The sequence below is a fragment of the Talpa europaea genome (genome assembly GCF_964194135.1).
Source record: "Talpa europaea genome assembly, chromosome: 12".
Lineage (NCBI taxonomy): Eukaryota > Metazoa > Chordata > Mammalia > Eulipotyphla > Talpidae > Talpa > Talpa europaea.
In genome coordinates, this window is record NC_140079.1 from 33,576,026 (window position 1) to 33,598,242 (window position 22,217).

Genomic DNA, 22,217 nt, shown 5'->3' on the forward strand with positions numbered 1-22,217 from the left:
CCTTGGGAATTGCTTATTTGGTTGGAGGAGATAACAGTGTAGTCATTGAGAAGGAGGCTCTGGAGTCTCCCTGCTGAGTTCAAAAATCTTATTTCCATGATTTCCTGTCTTTGTTATCTTGAGAGAGTTAATTCATGTTTTGTGCTTCAGTTTCCTCATCTGCAAAATGGATATAATAGTACCTATCTCATAGTGTCACTGAGGCAATCTATATAAACTACCTCAATAGTGTTTATGAGGTACTTGTGGCTATTAACAAATGACGCACTGCTTTTGGTCTTGTTCTTCTGAGAACCTGGTGCATCCAAAACTTGGAAAAACACTAAATCTTTTTAGTTTAGCTAATTTTTTTCTGTTTAAGTGAGGCCCCTCAATATTCTTTTCTGTATATGTAAGGACCCTTTAACCCAAAACAAAATAAAAGCTATATTATAAGGCATGCAGAATTATAATGATGTTGGGCCTCCCCAGTGGCGCAGTGGGTAAAGCACAGTGCTGTGAAACTGTCCACAGCCTCTGCATTGCGGGTTCGATTCCCGACCAGCCACGGAGAAACCCACATGGCCTGGCAGACCTCTCCTGTCTTGCCCGCTGCTCCCCTCATAGTGTTTTCCGTCATTCTACCTGTTCTGCTCCCCGCTCTGTCTCTGGTGAATTCTCTCGCCCTCCCGTACCTCTGGCCTGTACCCCAGTTCTTGTATAAATAAACAAATCTTTTAAAACAAAAAGAATTATAACGATGTTTTGTTGCAAGTGAATCCCCTCTTTTTTATGTCAGACCGCTACACATATCAATATAATTGGACTTCTTAGATATAAGGTATTTTAACTGCTAAATTAGAGTCTGCTTATTGTTAGTCATTAAATTTGGATTGATTTGCTGTATCTTTTGGGAAACCTAAGGAATCATTTGGATAAGAACAAAAGTTTTATATTGTTTTACTTTTTTACTAGGTTACCATTTGGTCTGTGACAGCCAAATGAAGGTGACTGCCCCATCATTTCCAGAGAGTGATAAAGAAGCTTCCCAGCTAGAGCAAGAATATGTTCACCGAGTTTATGAAGAAATCGCTGGGCACTTCAGCAGCACAAGGCACACCCCATGGCCACACATTGTGGAGTTTTTGAAAGCATTGCCAAGTGGTTCGTTAGTGGCAGATATTGGATGTGGAAATGGAAAATATCTCGGCATCAATAAGGACTTATACATGGCAAGTAATTGTTGCTTTTGGCTTTTTTGTTTCCTGTTTTACTTATTTGTAAAACACTTTCCCCCATGTGATATAACACTGGTGTTTTTTTTTTTTTTTTTTTTTTTAAGATCATTGAGGAAAAGCTATGACCAACAGCTTGAAAATTAATGAGTATACCCATTCTTTTTTGCTCACCTAAAGTGTTATGGTCAGGCCATTGTTTGGAGTTCTTTTCTTTTTTTCTCTTTAGATTTTGCTCTCAAGATTATTTATCAGTACAACTATCATGTATTGATTTGTTAGAAAGGATTTTTGTAGAAGCCCTCCTCTTTGCTAGGCTTCTTCTAAATATGAAAAAGATTAAACAGATATTTTCATCCTTTTATAAATGAAGAAACTTCCCTGATGTCATATGATCAGGGAATGAACTTGAATTCATGCCTCTGACTCCAAATCTAGTATTCTTTTACTCCTAGTAGGAAAAAAAGGTTAGTATTTATTGGTTTCTTACTGTTGAAGAAATGTAAACTCAAGTAGATTAAAGAATTTACTAAGGTTTGAATTTTTTTCAGTCTGTGTCTATGTTTCTGTTCTCAATTGCTATGATTTCCTTTTCTATGGACCACTTTTTCTTTTGCTGACCTAGGAAGTAGAAAGTTCTTCCTGTGTTAGTGCATTATTGTAATATTCATAGCAACTTGTTCTGTGAGGCCTGGCTTTTCCCTTTACTGAGATTTGGAGAGGAAGGCACAGAGTGAGGGGAGTAGGTAAGAAGAGAGGAAGCCGTCTACATTCCATTTTTTTGAGTGTGCCAGATCGCCGATAATCTTCCATTTTTAACCTCATCATAGATACTGTGCACCTGTATGAAGAAAATAAGTTACTATTGTGGTTGAGGAAAGATCAAGAATAGCCTTTCATCAAGATAAGACATTAGCCATTGTCATTTTATTTACAGTTAAATTTTAGTTGATAAAGAATAAGATGTAGTGAGTTAAGTTTGTTCATGTTAAAGCAGAAGTAGGTTTTTAATGTGCTACTTAAAATCGCAAGCCTGAGCTTGTCCTTCTCTTTAATTCAAAATGTCATAGTGTGGCTAAGATCTGTTTCTTTTTTAGACTTCCCCAGTTGTTCTTCATTTATTTTACTAGTGCTAGCTGGTTTTAGTTTCAGAGTTAAATTTTATAAGCAAGGAGCTTTTTACTTTCAACTCTAACCAGAGTTCAAAACAAAGTGATGTGGTATTTTAATCTTAAGGTACTATAGAAATATGTCACTTGTAAGATCTGCTTTTGCACTTGATGATAGCTTGTGCCTTTATCTACTCAGGTATCACTTGTGATAGTGAAACTAGGTTGAAGTCTTAGGCATAGTAACATTATCCTGTTATAATGGAAAAGAAACGTTTCTTGGTAAACAGGCAACTGAATGAAAAATCTGAAGCTGACACAAGTAGGAATATATTTATCAGGACTACAACATCAGAAGTAGCTCATTCTCCACTGTCTACTTTCATTGCGTCAGTGGCATCTGGATTTATTCCTTCCTGTTTGCTATTCTTAGAGCCAACTGCAGGGTCTAACCAAAGGGAAGGCTCAGTAAGTGTTGGTTTAGTGAATATATGAAAACTGCTTGTCTGGTCGGAGTTACGGTCTTCCTTATACCAGGAATGGAATTGGTAAGATAAAAGGGAAGCCTGCTTTTTAAAGTTGTTTTAAGGCTTTTAAAGCACACAACCTAGATGGAGCAATGATATCTTAGTGTTTTTTGAACAACCATCTATGAGCATGACATTATGTCCATTTCTTGACCTTCGTAAGAGGATGTGACCTTTCATTCTGGGCATTTAAGTGTAGGATAGGCCCGGAACCTAAAAGACTATTAGTGTCACTACATCATATAATTTCCTTAACAAGATGCAGTCTTAAAATATTAGCTTGGTCTCTCATAAAAATAGTTTAATGAACTATTTTTCATTTCTGTAAGAACTATGTGTGGTGAATCTGTCTTACTGATCTGAGTCAAGCCTGAGCTTGTCCTTCTCTTTAATTCAAAATGTCATAATATGGCTAAGATCTATTTCTTTTTTAGACTTCCCCAGTTGCTCTTCATTTCTTTTACTAGTGCTAGCTATTGGTTTTAGTTTCAGAGTTAAATTTTATAAGCAAGGAGCTTTTTACTTTCAAGAGACTTACTGCCTTTATATGGGGACTGATAGTAGATGAGATGTTTATCCTTAGAGCTTGGCCCAGCTCGTTCCACTAAGTGGTGTTCTGTGCATTGGTCCCAGAGCACTTTCAGTTCAAATGTGGTTCTTAGATCAATAATTACTTAACATTTGGTCTGGACTTTCTTAATTGCTGTAAATAATTGGAATTGAAAATACGATGATGTTGATGATGTTGATGCCAGGAGTCTATTTATAATGATAAGAATTGGAGATATGTTGACTTAGTCTTATTTTCTACATTTCTGTTTTAACTGTTGACTTCCCCAGTAAAGGAAAGAATAGAAAGGAAGCTAGTCATGTCAAGAACCTGCTGTGTGTTAAGGGCTGTGCTGTTTTCCCATACATAGTCTATGGATTGGTGTTATTATCTCCAGCTTACAGATGGGAAAATGGATGCTCAGTCAGGTGTGACATGCAGGGCTAGTATTAGAACCTCATCTCCAACACAGCATCCATCCTTTCTGGTGCTCTGCAAAGAGAGGCCAGAGAGACTAGAGGTGACAGTGAGCCCCAGGCTGTAAACTCAGACATGCCAGGAACCATGGCCATTCTGCTGTCCACTTACTTGCCACAAAATAGAAGCTTATCAGTGCTTTGTTGAATGTGAGGAGCACACCTGAAGTAGGTGTATTCACCTTCAATTCCTTATGTGAAAATTAGAACATGTACACTACTGAGTTCTGCAGCCTTGAAGGGAACGTGGTAACTTCCAAATGGAAGATCCTGAACACAGAGCAAGGTACCATTAGGACGTATGGAGTTCTCTCCCTATCTCCAATTCAGAACAAGAGTTTTTGTCTAACAATCATTTCACATAGTAATAACAAGTAACATCTGCATAGCGAAATAGTAAACATTTCATTTGACTCTTGTATTAACACTGAGAGGTAGGCATTTTATGATGAAGAAACAGAGACTCCAATATTAAGTATCATTCTAGGTGGTTCAGCAAGTTTTACTGAAACCAGAATTCAAATCTGTGAAGATGTACTTTACTGCCTTTGTCTATTTCTTTGCACTTTTAACTGTATCCTGCTTGTGTGATTTTCCTATAATTGCATATTTTCCTAATAATTAAAATTGCATATTTTTATGAAAAAGCAATAATATAACCTCAGTTTAGAAAATAGGTGAAAGGAAAGGTATTTACCTATAATTCTAATTCCAAAATAAACCCATTTATCGTAAGGTGTAGCCACGCAGTACTTTTTAATAAGTTTTTATATAGTCAGAAATATGTGTACAATTTGATGACTTGTTGTTATCACTTATATTTTCATTTTGATATGTAGTCTTACATAGTTCCTGGACTTGATGCTATTCTAAGTGTCAAATGCTATTCATATTTGGTTGTGTTCAGTTTGGAACTATTATAAATACCACTGTAATGAATATATATATTGAGAAACAATATGACAAGAAGGAAGAAAGTGGATTTATGGAATGAGACACTGGCAGGTCTCTCAAATGGCAGGTTTAAATGGCTGCCATTTGCAGCATGGATGGAGCTGGAAGGGATTATGTGCAGTGAAATAAGCCAGAAGGGAAAAGAAAAATAGCGGATGGTTTCACTTATAGGAAGAATATAGGGGAACCAAATAAGGGATCAGGGAAGAAAACAAATAAATAAAAAGACAAAACTAGCAGGCAACGATAAATCAGAGATATTTTGTGGGGTAGGGGGAGAGGGATTAAAATAGGGAGTAGAAAGAGTACAAAGGACTATAGTGACTTGATGGTGGGAATTCAATGGGGACTGCACCTGAGAGGAGAAATCAAACATTGTACAATAATGAACAAGGATGTAACAAATACATGTAAATAAATATTAAAAATAAATAAATTACTGCCATTTAACTATTCAGCTATTTAGCTTGGGACAAGTTACTTTGAGATAAAGTTTCCTTTTCTGAAATGTGATAGTATATAATTCATAGTGTGTTAAAAGGGTTAGGCACACTGATGATAAGATTTTGCTGTGTATTTAGTGGGTTCTTAAAAGGAAATTTTATTTGCTGATTTAAATTTTTCTATATTTTGCATTATTTTCTTAGGATAAACTTTTAGAAGAAGAATTATTGGGTCAAAAATTGTGAACGTTTTTGTCTTTCTTAGAACAAGGTTTGCAAAATTGCTTTTTCAAATTGGCTGAGCAAATTTGTACTGTTATCAGCACTTTATGAGAATATGTTTTGTCACACAGCTACCACCGTAGTGTCCTTTGGTTAAATATTTTTGATACTCAAGTAGGACAAAAACAAAACCTTGTTTTAGTTTGCATATTTGATTACCAGATTCAATATTTTACATGCACTTCCAAAATTTCATGTTTCGTGTTTTATTGAAAATATAAAAACATTAAGTAGGGGTATGAGTATACCTTTTAAGCCCAACTGAAATGTGTTTATGTAATGGCTCTCTATCCAATATCCAGAAACGTGTAGCTTTACATGAGCCTTTCATTGTCTGTGGGTGTTTATAAATAAGTCATTTTCTGTCCTGTTGTTAACATTACACATCATTATTAGGGAGACTTTCAAAGACTTGGTTCTATCCTTGATATACAAACTTAAGGAAATTTAAAAGCAGAAAAAGAAGAGAACAAAAACTGACAGTTTGAATGCAATACATGGAAGACTTAGGGAAACAGGTCAGTGAAAGATGAAAGTCCCGAGCCAGACATGAGTGAGGGCTGCTTTAGAGCTGGTGCTTCAGGACGAAAATTGCCCCTACTCTCTCATGTGGCAAAACGGAGCACAATGTGCAAATAACTGTAATAGCCTGGCAGGAAGAAGGATATTTTCTGTTATTTTGTTTGGCTCCTTTTCTTGTTCTGTTTTATCTCTGGTTCTCAGATAATAACTTTCCTTCTCTATTGAGTTCTGTCTCTGGGAATTTGTTTTGCAGACAAGTTGGATTTCTTCCTCTTGACTTTCAGCAAGGTAGAGCAATCTTTCAGAATTGGACATACTTGAAACTTCTGATTCGTGAATTGAATTTTATGGTAACAAAAGTCAGCAAGCACCCAAATATAATATGCATGTTATTTGATTGTCCTCTTGCTATTGTGAGTGTTGGTTCGGTGGCATAGAATATGGGTGGAAATAAAAGTAATTAGCTTGTGATGTCTCTTACATAGGTAAAGAGAGCAGTTCATGGAGCATCATGCCATTGTTACTAGAGGGCCCTGGGTACTTTCCCATCTTCAAGTACAGTGAAGGGAAATTGCTCTGCTTTTCCTCTGGCTTGGTGCCTTTTATTATACCTCAGAAAGTACTTCAGCTCTGGCATAGAATGTAGAAGCTGTTTTTTTTGCTTCATAATTTTTATTGATTTGCCAGTTGTTTACATAACGGTGATTTTAGGAGTACCATGTCATACCTCCGTAGTTGCACATGCTTCCTTCACCTTTCACCAGAGCTCCAGTGACCCTACCCTTTCACTTTCCCTCCCTCCAGCCTCCTACCCAGCTCTCATCCTCTCTGGTAACCAGCATATTTTTCAGAGTCTAAGAGTTCTTTTTATTGTGCATCACTAGTTTGTTTTCTTTGGTTGTTGTTACCCCATAAGTGAGTGAAACCATCTGATAATTGTCTTTCACTTTCTGATTTATTTTACTTAGCATCATCACCTCAAAATCCATCCATTTTGCTCCCCAAAGCACTGTTTCATCTTTTTTTCTTAACTGAGTAGTATCCACTGACTATCTACTCCACAATTTCATTATCCTGTTATCTATCAATGGGTATTCAGAAACTGTTTAATACCAGTTAGAAATTGAGCAGATTCATACTAAGTATGCTTAGCATGACAGTATTATTTGGCTCAGTAAGAACTGATTTTACCTGAGGATTCATATTTTTTATTCTTTGGTGGATCAAGGGAATGCTAATGATCAATGCTTACTACAATATATCAAAATTCAAAAGAGTAAATGAAAGCTTGAGGTGGCTAACTTGTGTTTTATGAAATTGACTTCTGCATTTTTTCCCTCCTGTTGTGGAGATTTGGTTAAGAAGTAATAGCTGGATATAATTACTAGCTACCAGTTTATCATTTCTTAAGCTCCTCCCATCCCTCAGTTTACATGTGCACATTGTGTGCATGTGTGTGTATGCATGCTCACGTTCTCCTAGTATTCTCACACATCTTAGTATTCATAGAACTAAACAGTAAAACTGTGTATAAAAACAGCAACAGAATTAGAAGATACAGGGCCTCCCCTGTGGCACAGCAGGTTGAGCGCAGTGCTGTAAAGCTGTCCGCAGCTTCTGTAGCCCGGGTTCAATTCCCAGCCAGCCAGGGAAATTCCCACATACAGGGCAGACCTTTCCTGTCTCACCTGCTATTCCCCTCAGCAGTGCTTTAGGTTTGTCTGCTTGTTCTGCTCCCCACTCTGTCTCTGGTGAATACTCTCACCCTCCCGTACCTCTGGCCTCTACCCCAGCTATTGTATAAATAAAAAAATAAATCTTTAAAAAAAAAGAAGATACACCTTCACCCCTTCAAACACTTGCACAGAACCAAGCACACGTGTAGGGCGCATTAGGCCTCTCTTCTTGATATGGGTGATGAAATGATGCTGCTGGCTGTGCCAGTGTTATCCCCAGGGGAAAACTGGTTATACTAAAGTATAGTCGGTTATACTAAAATGTAGTTAAATAGCACTTTACAAATTTTGAATTCTGCACTTTATTCTTAATATATTTATGGGTAGGTGTTTAGCAGGACTCAATAGCTTCTAAAAAATGAAATAAATTATTTTTTTATTGTTTTGGAATGTTTTATTGTACCAGTAATACATATTAAAAAGTGTAAGAAGCAGGAAAAAATTCAACCATCTTCCTGATGTGTGGATTATCACAATATAGTTACTGTATCTGTAGAGATGAGACCTTAGATCCTCTTTGTGGTTTCCCCCCAAAGACTAAATGGGATGATTTATGGGATGATTTCTCCTTTTAATTGTTTGTTACAAAAAGATCTAGATTCTGAATGTGATCAGTTAGATACTAATTAAGACCTCCCATTTCCTACACTGTCATTTTTATTCTTGTTATTTTGTTTCTGTTGACTTATTTGAATTCTGTTTGATACTTGTTAAGGTGTAATATGGGCCTGTAAATTATGTGTCCTGCCTTTGTACTGGTTGAAAGAACTGTTAATTTCATGGTCTTAGACCATTTCATGTCAAATATGAAATGTAATTTCTCATGACAGTTAAGAAAGATGTTAGAAAGTTCTTTCCTTCTGTATTATAGATTGGCTGTGATCGTAGTCAAAACCTGGTGGACATTTGCAGGGAGAGGCAGTTTCAGGCCTTTGTCTGTGATGCATTGGCTGTACCAGTCCGCAGTGGGTCTTGTGATGCCTGCATCTCCATTGCTGTGATTCACCATTTTGCTACAGCAGTAAGTATTACCTATCTCTCTCCAAGAATTTGTAACAAAAGTGACAGGATATATTCATGGATTTTACTGATTTGAATCTTATTTTTAGCTTTTCTTTCCAAACAATTTGTCCCATCTTAAAAGAAAGCATGTGGAATGGAGACAGACTACACAGGAGTCATGCTTTCTTAACCAAGTAGCCTGATGGGAGCTTGTGCTTTTATTGCTGCATTTTTCATTTTTTTCCTGCTCTGAATCTTACTCATCTTTAAATACCTTCCTCAAATCCCGAGTCACAGAATTTTAACTGTAAAAGACTTTGAGAGGGCCATCCTGGTGGCATAAGGGGTTAAGTCTCAACACTATGAAGCCATTGCAGCACAAGTTCGATCCCTGGCCAGGGAGCTGACCCACATGGTGCAGCAAACTTCTCATGTCTCGCCTACCGCACCCCTCAGCAGTATATTTCAGTAGATCTGCCTGTTCTGCTCCCCACTCTGTCTCTGCTGAATCCTCTTACCACCATGCACCTCTGGCCTATACCCCAGCTCTTGTATGCAAAAATAAATAAATCTTAAAAAAAAAAAGACTTTGAGAGACCATCAGCCACAGGCCTCTAGAGGACACTCTCTCCTCACCTGAGTTTCTTACTTTTTCTGCTTCCCAGTTTGCCTTCTCAACCCTCACTTTCATCTCCAGTATCTTAGTCTACCTCTTTCTTGTTCCATGTTCCTTCTTTTCCTATTCTTTTTTTTTTTTTAATTTATTTATTTATGCATGTATAGTCAGAAGCGCAGGAGGGTGAGAGAACTCACTAGAGCCAGAGCGGGGAACAGAACAGGCAGATTGACCAAAGTACACTGCTGAAGGGGACAGGGGGCAAGACAGGAGAGGTCTGCTTTGCCGTGTGGGTTGCTTCCTGGCTGGCTGGGGATCGAACTGATGCTGCAGAGGCTGCGGTAAGCTTCATAGTGCAGTGCTTAACCCCTTGCGCCACCAGGGAGGCCCTCCTCTATTTTTTTCCTTTAAACTAGTGTGTTTTATTGGTAGTAGGTTTGTCCCAAATTTCAAAATAAATGAACTTAATACTTTAAATTTATCTGACAGGAAAAAAAAATCATATTTTCCCCAGTGGTAAGTGTTTCTTGATGTTATTAATAAACTTAGTAATAATGTTCCGATCCCTTGTGCTGGAGTCATCAGCTATTTCAGTACTACATATGACATTAACTGAATCCAAAGCAAAATAAAGCCCTCTAAGAAAAACTTCCTTTTCTTTACTTCTTCAGCACTTTATCCCCTAATCACAAAACAAATATCCTTTTCCCTTTTGTTGCTTTTGTTTTATATGTTTTGTTGGATTTTTCTGGCTGTTCAACTCCATTGAAAAGTTACTTTTTCCTGTTTTCTCTCTGCATCACCTCCTGGTTGATAAGTGGCAACATGTTTTTTTCACCAGGAGCGTAGAGTGGCAGCTCTCCAAGAACTTGTTCGGCTCCTGCGACCCGGAGGGAAGGCTCTCATTTATGTCTGGGCAATGGAACAAGAATACAATAAGAAGAAGTCCAAGTATCTTAGAGAAAACAGACTTAGCCAAGGGAAAAAAGAAGATAACAAAAATGATACATCAGTGCAAGAGTTGCTTGTGGAGCGAACACCTGATGTGGGCAAGCAGGATTCAACATGTTCTGCCCCCATGAATGACTTTCAGGAGGAAGGATGCAATTTAAAGAAACTTACTAATTCCAGGCTGCCTATTCACACTAACAGGACTTCTTTTCATTCTCAAGACTTGCTGGTTCCCTGGCACCTTAAGGAAAACTTTGGCAAAGATAAACGTGTTGAACCATCTGGCTCAGTGGTACCCCATGAACCAGGTTCTGTGTTTCATCGTTACTACCATGTGTTCTGTGAGGGAGAACTGGAAGCTGCTTGCCAGACTTTGAGTAATGTCAGCATTCTGCAAAGCTTCTATGATCAGGGGAACTGGTGTGTGATTCTTCAAAAAATCTGATTCTTCCTATGAACATATCATACAGGGAGGAAATGCTCATTTTCTATTGTTTTTTAAAGGAGACTAAATTAGCTCTCTTTTGAGTTAAAGAGAAAAGTACTTGTGGGAAAAATACCCAAGGAGAGTGCCTGAAAGAAGTGTGGAATTAGAGATTAGTTAGGAAACATCTAGTTTACGACTGTTGCAGACCTCATTTTATCCACAAAGGTAGGCTTCTTCTAGGGGAAGGAACATGGTGGGTTTTAAAGGTGATTGAAGTAGTTTGTGAAGTATTTAGGAAACTGGGGTATGGGTATAGAATTTTGAAGATAAATTTTTGTTATAAAATATTACCAAGTGAACTCATGGAGAATCTTAGTGAAATCATTTTAATAAAGAAAAATGTTCCTGTTCACTGGAAAATTGTCTGAGGTTTTATCTATGATTGTTAGCTCTGTAAAATCACAGCTAATAACCACTCTGTCACCACACCTTACTTACACAGGGCTTGACACATAGTAGGTGCTCAGGAAAGTTTAGTGAATCAGATAATGCCCATAAGTTAGTAGAAGCTTCAGCCAACAAATACCTATTGAACCCCTACTAGGTACCAGTTACTATTTTACATATTGGGTATGGAGCAGTGAGCAAGAAAGATCAAAGACCTTTCCCTTATGGAGCTTACATTCTAGAAGGGAAGACAGACAATAAACAAATAAATTGTTACTACTGCCAGATAGTCTTAAATGCTATGGCGAAAAAGTAAAACAGAGTGGGATTTTATCTGGGAACAAAATATTTTTACAGGGTTGAAATAACTACTAATCCTGACTGGTATTCCTAGTGTATGGATCTAGGTGCTAATGGTAACTGAAATATGCTCTTTTAATGCCTTTATTTAAATAGCAAAAGTTAGAATTGCAAGTCAGACCTAATTATGCCATTATAGCCAAAGACACAAAGTCATTATTAGGTGTTTCTAGTTCAATCATAGTTCATTCCAGTCCAGGTGCAATCAGGGACTATTTTCACTTTTTACTTAAAAATATTCCATTATTACCCAGTTAACCATCCACTTAGGTCAAGTTTCCAGGAGGAACAAGGGTAGAAAAGTAACCATATTCCCTTCTGTATCAAATTATGCAGAAGGGAAAGGTTTTGTGTCTTTTAAAAAAATTTTTGCTTTCAGCATGTATTGCCTATATAGTGTAATGCTTAAGACTCCTGAAAGGAAAAACTGCTTTCTGTGATGGTGCCTAAACAATTACGTATCTTGTTACTAAATGATGGTGATGCTTATCTTCAAGCATCAAGCTTTCAGAAGCCTGTAGTGATCAATAATAGGTCTTAGATGAGACAATGATTACTGTGTCATTGAATTTTAGTATGAGATTATAATTGTTCCCTCCAGATGATTTAATAAGGTTTATGATATCAGAAGAAAGAATATAAAGCTAAAACTAGTTTCATTTTTGATACAAATTCTAGGACTTTACAATTTAAAGTTTAACTCATGTTAATAAAATTTAGCATACAGCAGATGATTTTCTATCAAGATGCAAGTACCAAAAGGGATACAAGACGAGATCAGAAATGAAAGATATTGAAAATAGTTTAGGAATTCAGAACTTGGCTCTGAAATCAGATTTCTTGAAGTTGAATTCTAGATCTGCCTTTTTTTTTCCTTTGGGCAGATTCCTTAACTTTTCTATACTTCATTTTTTTTTAAATTATACATTATAGTCTTTATTTATTCATTTATTTATTTATCTATCTAGCTATCTATTTATCTATTTATTTATTTATTTATTTATTTATTTATTTATTTATTTATACAAGCACTGGGTACAGTCAGAAGCACAGGAGGGTGAGAGAATTCACCAGAGCCAGAGCGGGGAACAGAACAGGCAGACTGACAAAACACACTGCTGAGGGGAGCAGTGGGCATGGCAGGAGAGGTCTGCATGCCATGTGGGACCCTTGCCGGCAGCCGGGGATCGAACCGGCGCTGTAGAGGTTGCGGGCAGCTTCGCAGCCCAGCGTTCAACCGCTGCACCACCAGGGGAGGCCCTATACTTCAATTTTCTTAACTGTAAAATTGGAAAAGCTGTTGTGAAGATGAGCTGAAATAATATTCATAGAGCTGTTAGAAAATATAAGAATATAGTCTATGTTTGGAAAATGTTTATTATTATTCTTCCCAAAGAAGGCCTATAGGATTTTTAGGTAGTAATTGATGTGAAATCTAATTTGTTAATTTGTAATATAAATGTTCTGATTTTTTTAATCTGGTTGTTCTTATCAGTTGTGACAGGTGTCAAAATTTCCCATATGATTGAGGATTTCTCTAGTTTTTTCCTTTTAAGCTGGTCAATAGTAATAGTGCAAAAGTGGAAAAAATCCAAATGTTCATCAAAAGTAGAATAAGTTATCATCAAATTTTATAATACCTTAAACACAAGTGATGAATGTGATTAAATTATACTTATAAGGTACATTATGACAGAATCTAAGAAACAGAGTGCCTAATAAAAGGAGGCATACACATATGATTTCTGATGAATTCATGTCTCTAAGATCACTTCTGACACCAACTAGAGTTGGGTCCCATACAACCTCCCTTCTATGCCATCTGCAAATTCAGGGGTTTTCAAGAACTTGCTAGAAGAACTTCCTAGAATTCACTCATGGACATAGCTTATTACAGCTGAAGGATACTGGTTAGCAACCTCCAAGGAAAGGTGCATGGTGTGGAGATCTATGCGTGGTGTTTTCTGTTGTCCTTCCAGTGGAATATGAATAGAACATGCTCAGCAATGATGTATGACAACATGGAGTGCTGGCCCCCAGCGTAGCTCACCTCAGCCCCTGTGTTCAGTGTTCTTGTGAGGGCTCAGTCACATAGACATGTGGATGACCTTTGATCTCTCACCCCTTTGAAGATCAGGCTGATAACCTTGACCCAGGGCTCCCAGATGCTTATCAGGTGGGATATTCAAAGGGCTTTGAGATCGGTTCCCAGGAGCCTAATGCAATTTTGGTTGCCTGTTACTTCCCCTCCACCATGATACTGCCCTGAATAAATCTTCCTGAGAAAATAGCTACAAGGAAACCTAACCAATCCCTTGAGCTTGTGCTGCTGAGCAGCTAGATGTTCAGTTAGTGTGTGAAGACAGAAATAGAAACAAGCACACACATGCAAGGATTCCAAATCATTGTAAACAGTGGATAGGTAGGTGATTGATGGCACTTTATTAAATTACTGTAGAGAAAATGCTTCTTCAAGAAAGTCAGGGTACCTGAACATAACTTCACAATACCTTTTTATAAGCAAGAGCTTTACTGTTGCCTTAACTTCTATTGTGGCTCTGTTTATTAGGTCCCCCTCAAAATTAAAAGGCAAGTGTGAAAGAATAGCCACACAGATATTCTGAGTGCAAAGTCTTATTGTCTTCACTTTAGCAAAAGCAATTGGAGTTTGTTATTGATTAAAAGAAATGGTGAATGAGCCACTAATGCATTTTATAGAGTGTTCTCTCTGGCTTTTGAATTTCCAGAAAGAAAAATAGGGCATTTAAGGAAATAAAAGCCTTTAAAGTTTGTTTTGAAGAATCAATGTGAAAAGCTCAGAGAGCCGTGTAGACTTAAGGAAGGAGTCCTTAATTTATGGCTCAGGCTTGTGAGTGACCAACAGTCGTATGCAAAGCTTTGTGGGTGGGGGCATGTGTCTACATCTTCCTTGGGAGAGGGCCCATATTCTTTTCCCATAAAAATTTCAGTGACCTCTTGCTTATGCTCATGAGACTCAAAGCCAGCCCCAAAGTCTCAGAACTAGCTGCACTGATAGAGCAGGACGTAAAGGAGCCGCAGGATTATGCAATATGGGGACTCCAATCCATCTGGATGATTATTTTGGAATGACCCTTGACCCAGGCTTTGGGATACATATTTACAGCTTATATGGGGCAAAAAACTATAAGAGAAAGCTAAAAATCTTTGTGATTTCTTCCTTAATTTGTAGTTAGCCTTGTTGTAGGGATAGGAGAGGCAAGTACTTATTGCGATACTGAGGATTTTCCTGTAGAAAGTTCCTTTTTGTGGGGCATCCCCAGTGGCGCAGCGGTTGAGTGCTGGGTTGCGAAGCTGCCCACGGCCTCTGAAGCACTGGTTCAATCCCTGGCTGCTCCCCGGCCACCGGAGGAGGGTCCCACATGGCACGCAGACCTCTCCTGCCGCCCGCTGCTCCCCTCAGCAGTGTACTTCGGTCCTTCTGCCTGCTCTGCTACCACTCTGGCTCTGGTGGATTCGCTCACCCTCCCGCGCTTCTGACTGTACCCAGTGCTTGTATAAATAAATAAATCTTTAAAAAAGTTCCTTTTTGTGAACACTCCTTTTGTCCAACAAAAGCTGGACTCCTTGTTAATAGAGTAATAGTAGTGAAAACTCTACACTTCCAGGCAGACCAGTGGAAACATCATACCAATTAAAAACAACCCATTTTACATAATGGCACTGCTTCCTAGAAGGTACAGTCATAAGCCTGGTGGCATAGGATTATCTTTGATCTGTTGCAGAGAATGGAGGGGTGATTGACTTGAATCTGGGTTTTGTGCAATTCTTTGCATCTAGCAGAAGGAGGTCTTGATTGACTTGGGGTATCAGGACCCTCTTATGTATCTTCAGGTAGTATCAGTCCTGCACAAACTATGGGATTGAGAATAGGGAGGTTTTCCAAAGGAAACTTGGCTTGCACTAACTAGAATGGCAATGAATGTTGGGCTGCAGACAGTAGGGATTTTACTTTTGCTCTGGAACTCCTCTAAAACAGGGTCCTAATGAGCTTACACCATATATGCTTGTAGCCTCGGCACCATGGAGCTTTCTAATAGGGCAGAAATGACATAGCAGCATCTTCTGACCAAGACATACATGGGTTGAAGAAGCCCATGTTCTACATAACAGGTAGAACAAAAGGGAGTATCTTGGTCCTAAGTGGCATCCAGATAGGTTTCAGGGCTGCACGGAGCAGTGACATCATCAGGAAGAGGGCTGGCAGCAAGGTGCCTCCTTGTACTTTGCACATCTGCCAGGAGACCCCAGCATCCTTGATACTGTGGTACTCTTCTTAGTGCATTTAAGTGCAACAGTGGGAACTGCTGCCAACTAACTTGGACTGCAAATGCAGTGGGGGTAGCTGGATTCCCGAGTGGCAGGGGCTAAGTGACTAAGCTTAACCACCAAGGGCAGGGTAGGTTGATAAAGGACAGCAGAGTCAACACAGAAACCAGTGATGTTAGCTAGCTGGTTATGGCATCCCTGCAAGATAAGCAGAGGAGAATCTACTAAATTCTTGGTTGCTTACATAGGCAGAAAAGTCTAACTTGAATCACCAAAACAAAGAGTTATGGTCCCTCAGTCAACTCCCAGACATTAGCCAGTGTACAGACCCAGGGCCTCTTGAATTAATGGAAGGCTGGATTTCCTTGAGGACCCACCCTGGGACTCTGCTATAAATTTTCACTGTGACTCTTTCAGTGACATTTGGTTCCTTGAAGTGATACATGACCTTTAACCAGGTGACTGTGCACTAGAATAAACATGCTCAACAATTGTCAGAATCCCTGCCTTGGTTCCCTGTCCTGTGGAATGAGGATTATTTTTGTAGGAAAGGGCAAGTGGAGGCCACTCTACCTTTTTATAAGGTATAGTGCTTCCCTAAGGGAGCGGAAAACCAAAAGCAACACCACATTGCAAACGGAATGCAGTGAGTAGCTCCCCCATCAAGGACTTGGAGGTAGCAAGGGTAGAGATTCCTACCCTCTCCCTGTTCAACTCACCATTTTGGCTAGTATAGAAAACAGATGGGCCTTAGGGAATGATAATGGGTTATCATGAACTTAACCAGATGGTGACTGCAATTGCAGCTGCTGTTTCAGATGCGGTTTAATTGCTCAAGAAAATTAACACATCCCTTGGTATCCGGTAGGCAGCTCAATGAACTACCCAAAAATATTTCCAACTCATTTTATTTTTTCTTAGATTACTCATAACTGCTTTTTTATTCGAGTAGTTCAAAATATTTAATTACTCCGAACCTTTGAACAGCACGAGTTTGAACTGCATAGGCCTGCTTATATGCTGATTTTCTTGTAAATACATGGTGTTTATCTACAGTACAAATAAATTCAGTACAGTACTTTTAATACATTTTCCTAATGATTTTCTTAATGTTTTTTCTCTAGCTTACATTATCGTAGTAATACTGTACAGGCTACATAAGGCATACAAAATAGGTGTTAATTGACTGTCAGTTAACAGCTTCCAGTCAACAGCAAGCTATGGTAGTTGGGAAGTTAATGTTATACCTGATTTTCTACTGCATGGGGTGTCAGTGCCTCTAACCCCCATATTGTTCAAAAGTCAGCTAAGCTTTTTTTAAAAAAGATTTATTTATTTATGCATACAAGAACTGGGGTGCAGCCAGAGGTGTGAGGGGGGCGGGTGAGAGAATTTACCCGAGACAGAGCGGGGAACAGAACAGGCAGATCGACTGAAATACACTGCTGAGGGGAGCAGGGGGCGAGTCAGGAGAGGTCTGCTGCACCGTGTGGGTAGCTTCCTGGCTGGGGATAGAACTCGTGCTGCAGTGGCTGCAGATAGCTTCATAGGTTGCATGTTAACCCCTTGAGCCACCAGGGAGGCCCCTATCTCTTTTTTTTTTTTAAAGTTTCTCCTAGGTTTCTTTTCTTTTTTATTTTTTTTTAAAGATTTATTTTTAGTTATTTATTTATTTATACAAGCACTGGGTACAGTCAGAAGCGCGGGAGGGTGAGAGAATTCACCAGAGCAGAGCAGGCAGAAGGACCGAAGCACACTGCCGAGGGGAGCAGCGGGCGGCAGGAGAGGTCTGCGCGCCATGTGGGACCCTCCTCCGGTGGTTGGGGAGCAGCCGGGGATCGAACCGGTGCCGCAGAGGCCGCGGGCAGCTTTGCAACCCAGCGCTCAACCGCTGCACCACCAGGGAGGCCCTATCTCTTTTAATAATGAGGAACAAGCCATGTTTTGGATTCTTGATCTGTTCTTGAATACCAAGCCTGGTTCTTTAATGCCTAAGTTGTGATTTACTTAGCAACAAGCTTCTCAGGACTCACAGAAGGCATGACTTCATAACTAGATTCAAAAATCTTCCCAGGCCTCTCCAGCTCTTATCACTTCCTGCCTCAAACTGTTTACCACCTACAGCCTGTACCTCAAAATTAAGGACTGTGAATTGGTTCTGTCTTGTGCTGTTCACAGCTGATTCCTACTCCTAAATATTTCATGCACTGAATTTAAAGAGCTTTTGCACAGCAAAAGAGACAACAACAAAAACAAAGAGAAACCCCACCGACTGGGAGAATATTTTTGCACACAACACTAATGATAAAGGACTGATCACAAAAATCTACAAAGAGCTGATGAGACTCAACAGCAACAAAGAAAATAATCCAGTCAAAAAATGGGCAGAAGAGCTAAAAAGAAACTTCTCTGAAGAGGAAATGCAAATGGCCAACAGGCATATGAAAAAATGTTCAACATCACTTGTAATCAGGGAAATGCAAATCAAAAGTACCATGAGATACCATCTTACACCAGTGAGAATGGCACATATTAAAAAAACTAGCAACAACAAATGTTGGTGAGGTTGTGGAGAAAAAGGAACTCTTGCACTGTTGGTGGGAGTGCAAACTGGTCCAACCACTATGGAGAGCTGTGTGGAGATTTCTGGACCTACTAAACATAGAGCTTCCATATGATCCAGCAATTCCACTCCTAGGTATTTACCCAAAGGACACAGAAACATCAATTCCAAAGAGCACCTGCACCCCTATGTTTATAGCAGCACTGTTTACAATAGCTAAGCTTTGGAAACAACCCAAATGCCCACAAATAGATGACTGGATCAAGAAGATGTGGTACATACATACCATGGAATATTACTCAGCATTCAAAAAAAGATAAACACAAGCCATTTGCAGCAATGTGGATGGAGCTGGAAGGGATCATGCTCAGCGAAATAAGCTAGAAAGAAAAAGAAAAATACCGGTTGGTCTCACTCATAGCAGGAATCTAGAAAACTTAAATAAGGGACCAGGAAAAAGAATAACTATAAGAAAGAAATATCAAAATCAACAAAAAACTATGAACCAGAGACACACTGTGGGGGTTGAGGGGCGGGGAAATGAGGGATTGGGGTCAAAATAAGGGGGTTGTAATTGTATGGGGAATATAAAAATAAAATTTAAATTAAAAAATATTTCATGCACTGATTTCTCCCCTGCCTTCAGCCTCACCTCTTTCTGATTTTCTACTCTGCTGCCAAAATGGGTTTTATAAAATCTGAAGATATTTCTCCTTAACTTAATTATGTCAGTGTAGGGTAAGGAAAAAGTATCAGGCTTTTCTACCCTCCCGCCATTAGGATAGATGAGGGAACCCTGTGGTCCTGAATGCATGCCTGATGGCAGGCACATAAAGTGGGTACACCTGGGCTGAGAGACTGAGTTTATAAGGGTGGCATCACTGGGACACCAGCAGAAGCAGAGAACGAATGGAAGCCGAGAGAAGAAGAGAAGCAGAGAGAACGCCAGAGAGAGCCCAGATAGAGTGAGGAGAACTGCCAGCCTCCAGCCCCCCAGCACCCCTGCCTGCCATGTGCCTGGTAAATTTAAATAAAAGACCTTCAAAAAGCCACTGAGGACCCTGACTCCTTTACCCGGTGTAGTGGCAGGAAGGGGCACTGAGCAGGTTTTCTGATCCCAAGCAGACCGGGTGAAGGAGGAGTCAGAGTCCTTAGTGGCTTTTTGCAGGTCTTTTTATTGGGATTTAGCTGGTACACGGCAGGCAGGGGTGCTGGGGTCCGGGAGGCTGGCAGGCCTCCCAGCCCCCCGCAAGTCTTCATTCTATCTGGGCTCTCTGGCGTTCTCTGCTTCTCTCTTGGCTTCTACTTCTGCTTCTCTGCTTCTTTCTCGGCTTCTCTTTCGGCTTCTACTGGTGTCCCCATGACGCTGCCCTTAAAAGCCCAGTCTCAGCCCAGGTGAATCCCATCTACCTATGCCCACACCCTCTTCCAGGTGCCCGCCATCAGGCATGCATTCAGGACCGCAAGGATCCATCATCTATCCTGACGGCGGGAGGGCAGAAAAGCCTGACATTTTTCCTTACCCTATACCCGGTCTGCTGGATATCAGAAAACCTGCTCCATGCCCAGTCCTGCCCTTACAGTGTGACTTTTAATTGCTAATAATGAAATCCAAACTTCTATTAAAATAAAACCCTTGGTAACCCTTCACAACTGCCCCTGCTGGCTCTCCCATGTCCCATGTCAATTCTCTCTGCTCCCCACCTCACACCTAATGTTCCATTCCCACCAAATTATTTCTCCTTTGAGAGTTGCACACTTACTGATTGTACTGCCAGCAAGCAGGCGTAGAACGGGCAGGCAGGCGGGGGGACTGGGAGGCCAGGAGACTGGCAGGTCTCCTAGCCTCTAGCACATTTATTCTTTGGTCGCTCTACTGCACTGTCTTCTGCCACACACCATCCTCTGTGATGCTGCCCTTATAGCCTCAGCCTCTCGGCTCAGGTGTACCCACATGTAAGGTAAAGAAAATGTCAGGCTTTTCTGCCCTTCCGCCATCAGGATAGATGATGGATCCTTGTCCTGAATGCATGCCTGATGGCGGGCACCTGGAGTAGGGTGTGGGCATAGGTAGATGGGATTCAGCTGAGCTAAGATTGTGCTTTTTAAGGGCGGCGTCACGGGGACGCCAGCAGTAGCAGCACCAGTAGCAGCAGTAGAAGCCGAAGCAGAAGCCGAAAGAGAAGCCAAGAAGCAGCAGAACGAACGCTAGAGAGCCCAGATAGAGTGAAGACTCTATCTTCCCAGCCCCCCAGCCAGCACCCCTGCCTGCCATATGCCTGGTGAACCCCAAATAAAAACCTGCAAAACTACTGAGGACTCTGACTCCTCCTTTACCCGGTCTGCATGGGATCAGAAAACCTGCACTGTGCCCAGTCCTGCCTTTACACCACACCATACTCCAGGTGCCACCATCAGGCACGCGTATAAGACCACAGGTGTCCATCATAGATGCTAATGGCGGGAGAGTGGAAAAAACCTGATAACTCCCACTTACCCTACAGGAGTGTCTGTCTTTAGGACTTTAAAACACTGGACGCTGCTTGGGGTGAGGCAAATGGCCATTTTTGACTCCAGTAACTCTTTGTTTTCCCTGGTTTGTTAAATCCCATTGTTGTTCTCTGAACCTGAGTAGTCTTACAATTGTGTGCGTGGGTGAAGAACTCAGATGATGACAGGTTACTATTTGGGCAGTGTCCTTCACCAGCTTTATTGTCCCTTGCTGTCCACCTTGATCTCCCCATGTGGTCCCCTGAGGCAGCCCAGGTACCTCCTCCAGAACCTGTAAGTTACTGTAGGGTAAGGAAATGTCAGGCTTTTCTACCCTCCCACCATCAGGATAGATGATGGATCCTTGCGGTCCTGAATGCATGCCTGATGGCGGGCACCTGGAGTAGGGTGTGGGCATAGGTAGATGGGATTCACCTGGGCTGAGACTGGGCTTTTAAGGGCGGCGTCACGGGGATGCCAGCAGAAGCCAAGAGAAGAAGAGAGAACATGAGAGAACGCCAGAGAGCCCAGATAGAGTGAGGATTTGCTGGGGGCTGGGAGGACTGCCAGCCTCCCGGCCCCACAGCACCCCTGCCTGCTGTGTACCGGGTAAATCCCAATAAAAGACCTGCAAAAGGCACTGAGGACTCTGACTCCTTTACCCGGTCTGCTGGATCAGAAAGCCTGCCCTGTGTCCATTCCTGGACTTTACACACACTATTTCACTTTCTCTTTTTTTTTTTTAAAGATTTTATTATTTATTTATTTATTTATTTGTACATGCACTGGGTACAGTCAGAAGCACGGGAGGGTGAGAGAATTCACCAGATCCAGAGCGGGGAGCAGAGCAGGCAGAAGGACCTAAGTACACTGCTGAGGGGAGCAGCGGGCGGCAGGAGAGGTCTGCGCGCCATGTGGGACCCTCCTCCGGTGGCTGGGGAGCAGCCGGGGATCGAACCGGCGCCGCAGAGGCTGCGGGCAGCTTCGCAACCCAGCGCTCAACTGCTGCGCCACCGGGGAGGCCCTATTTCACTTTCTCTTGTGGACTTTCGTTGAACCATCATCACTCATCAGACACTCAGATGCTTAACCCATTAATCTAATGTTTGACATACACAATGAATATAATATGGTACAAAGGAGTAAATAAGAGCATCCCAGATAAAATTGTTTCAAAACCAAAAGAAAAAAGAATTACTCCTTCCTGGGGAGAAGTGGAATAAGCACCTTTATGGAGGAG

The 22,217-nt window shown here is 40.6% G+C and overlaps 1 protein-coding gene across 1 annotated transcript in view; it reads left to right on the top strand.

Moving 5' to 3' along the window:
- ALKBH8 (alkB homolog 8, tRNA methyltransferase) overlaps positions 1–10,827 on the top strand; it is a gene marked incomplete at both ends in the record, with an annotated part of 37,091 nt that extends 26,264 nt beyond the window's left edge. Inside the window, 3 exons of the mRNA XM_084249016.1 lie at positions 955–1,211; positions 8,685–8,834; positions 10,273–10,827. Of these exons, the coding sequence (XP_084105142.1) occupies positions 955–1,211; positions 8,685–8,834; positions 10,273–10,827 (962 nt within the window). The remainder of the gene's footprint in view (positions 1–954; positions 1,212–8,684; positions 8,835–10,272) is intronic.
- Between the last annotated feature and the right edge of the window lie 11,390 nt (positions 10,828–22,217).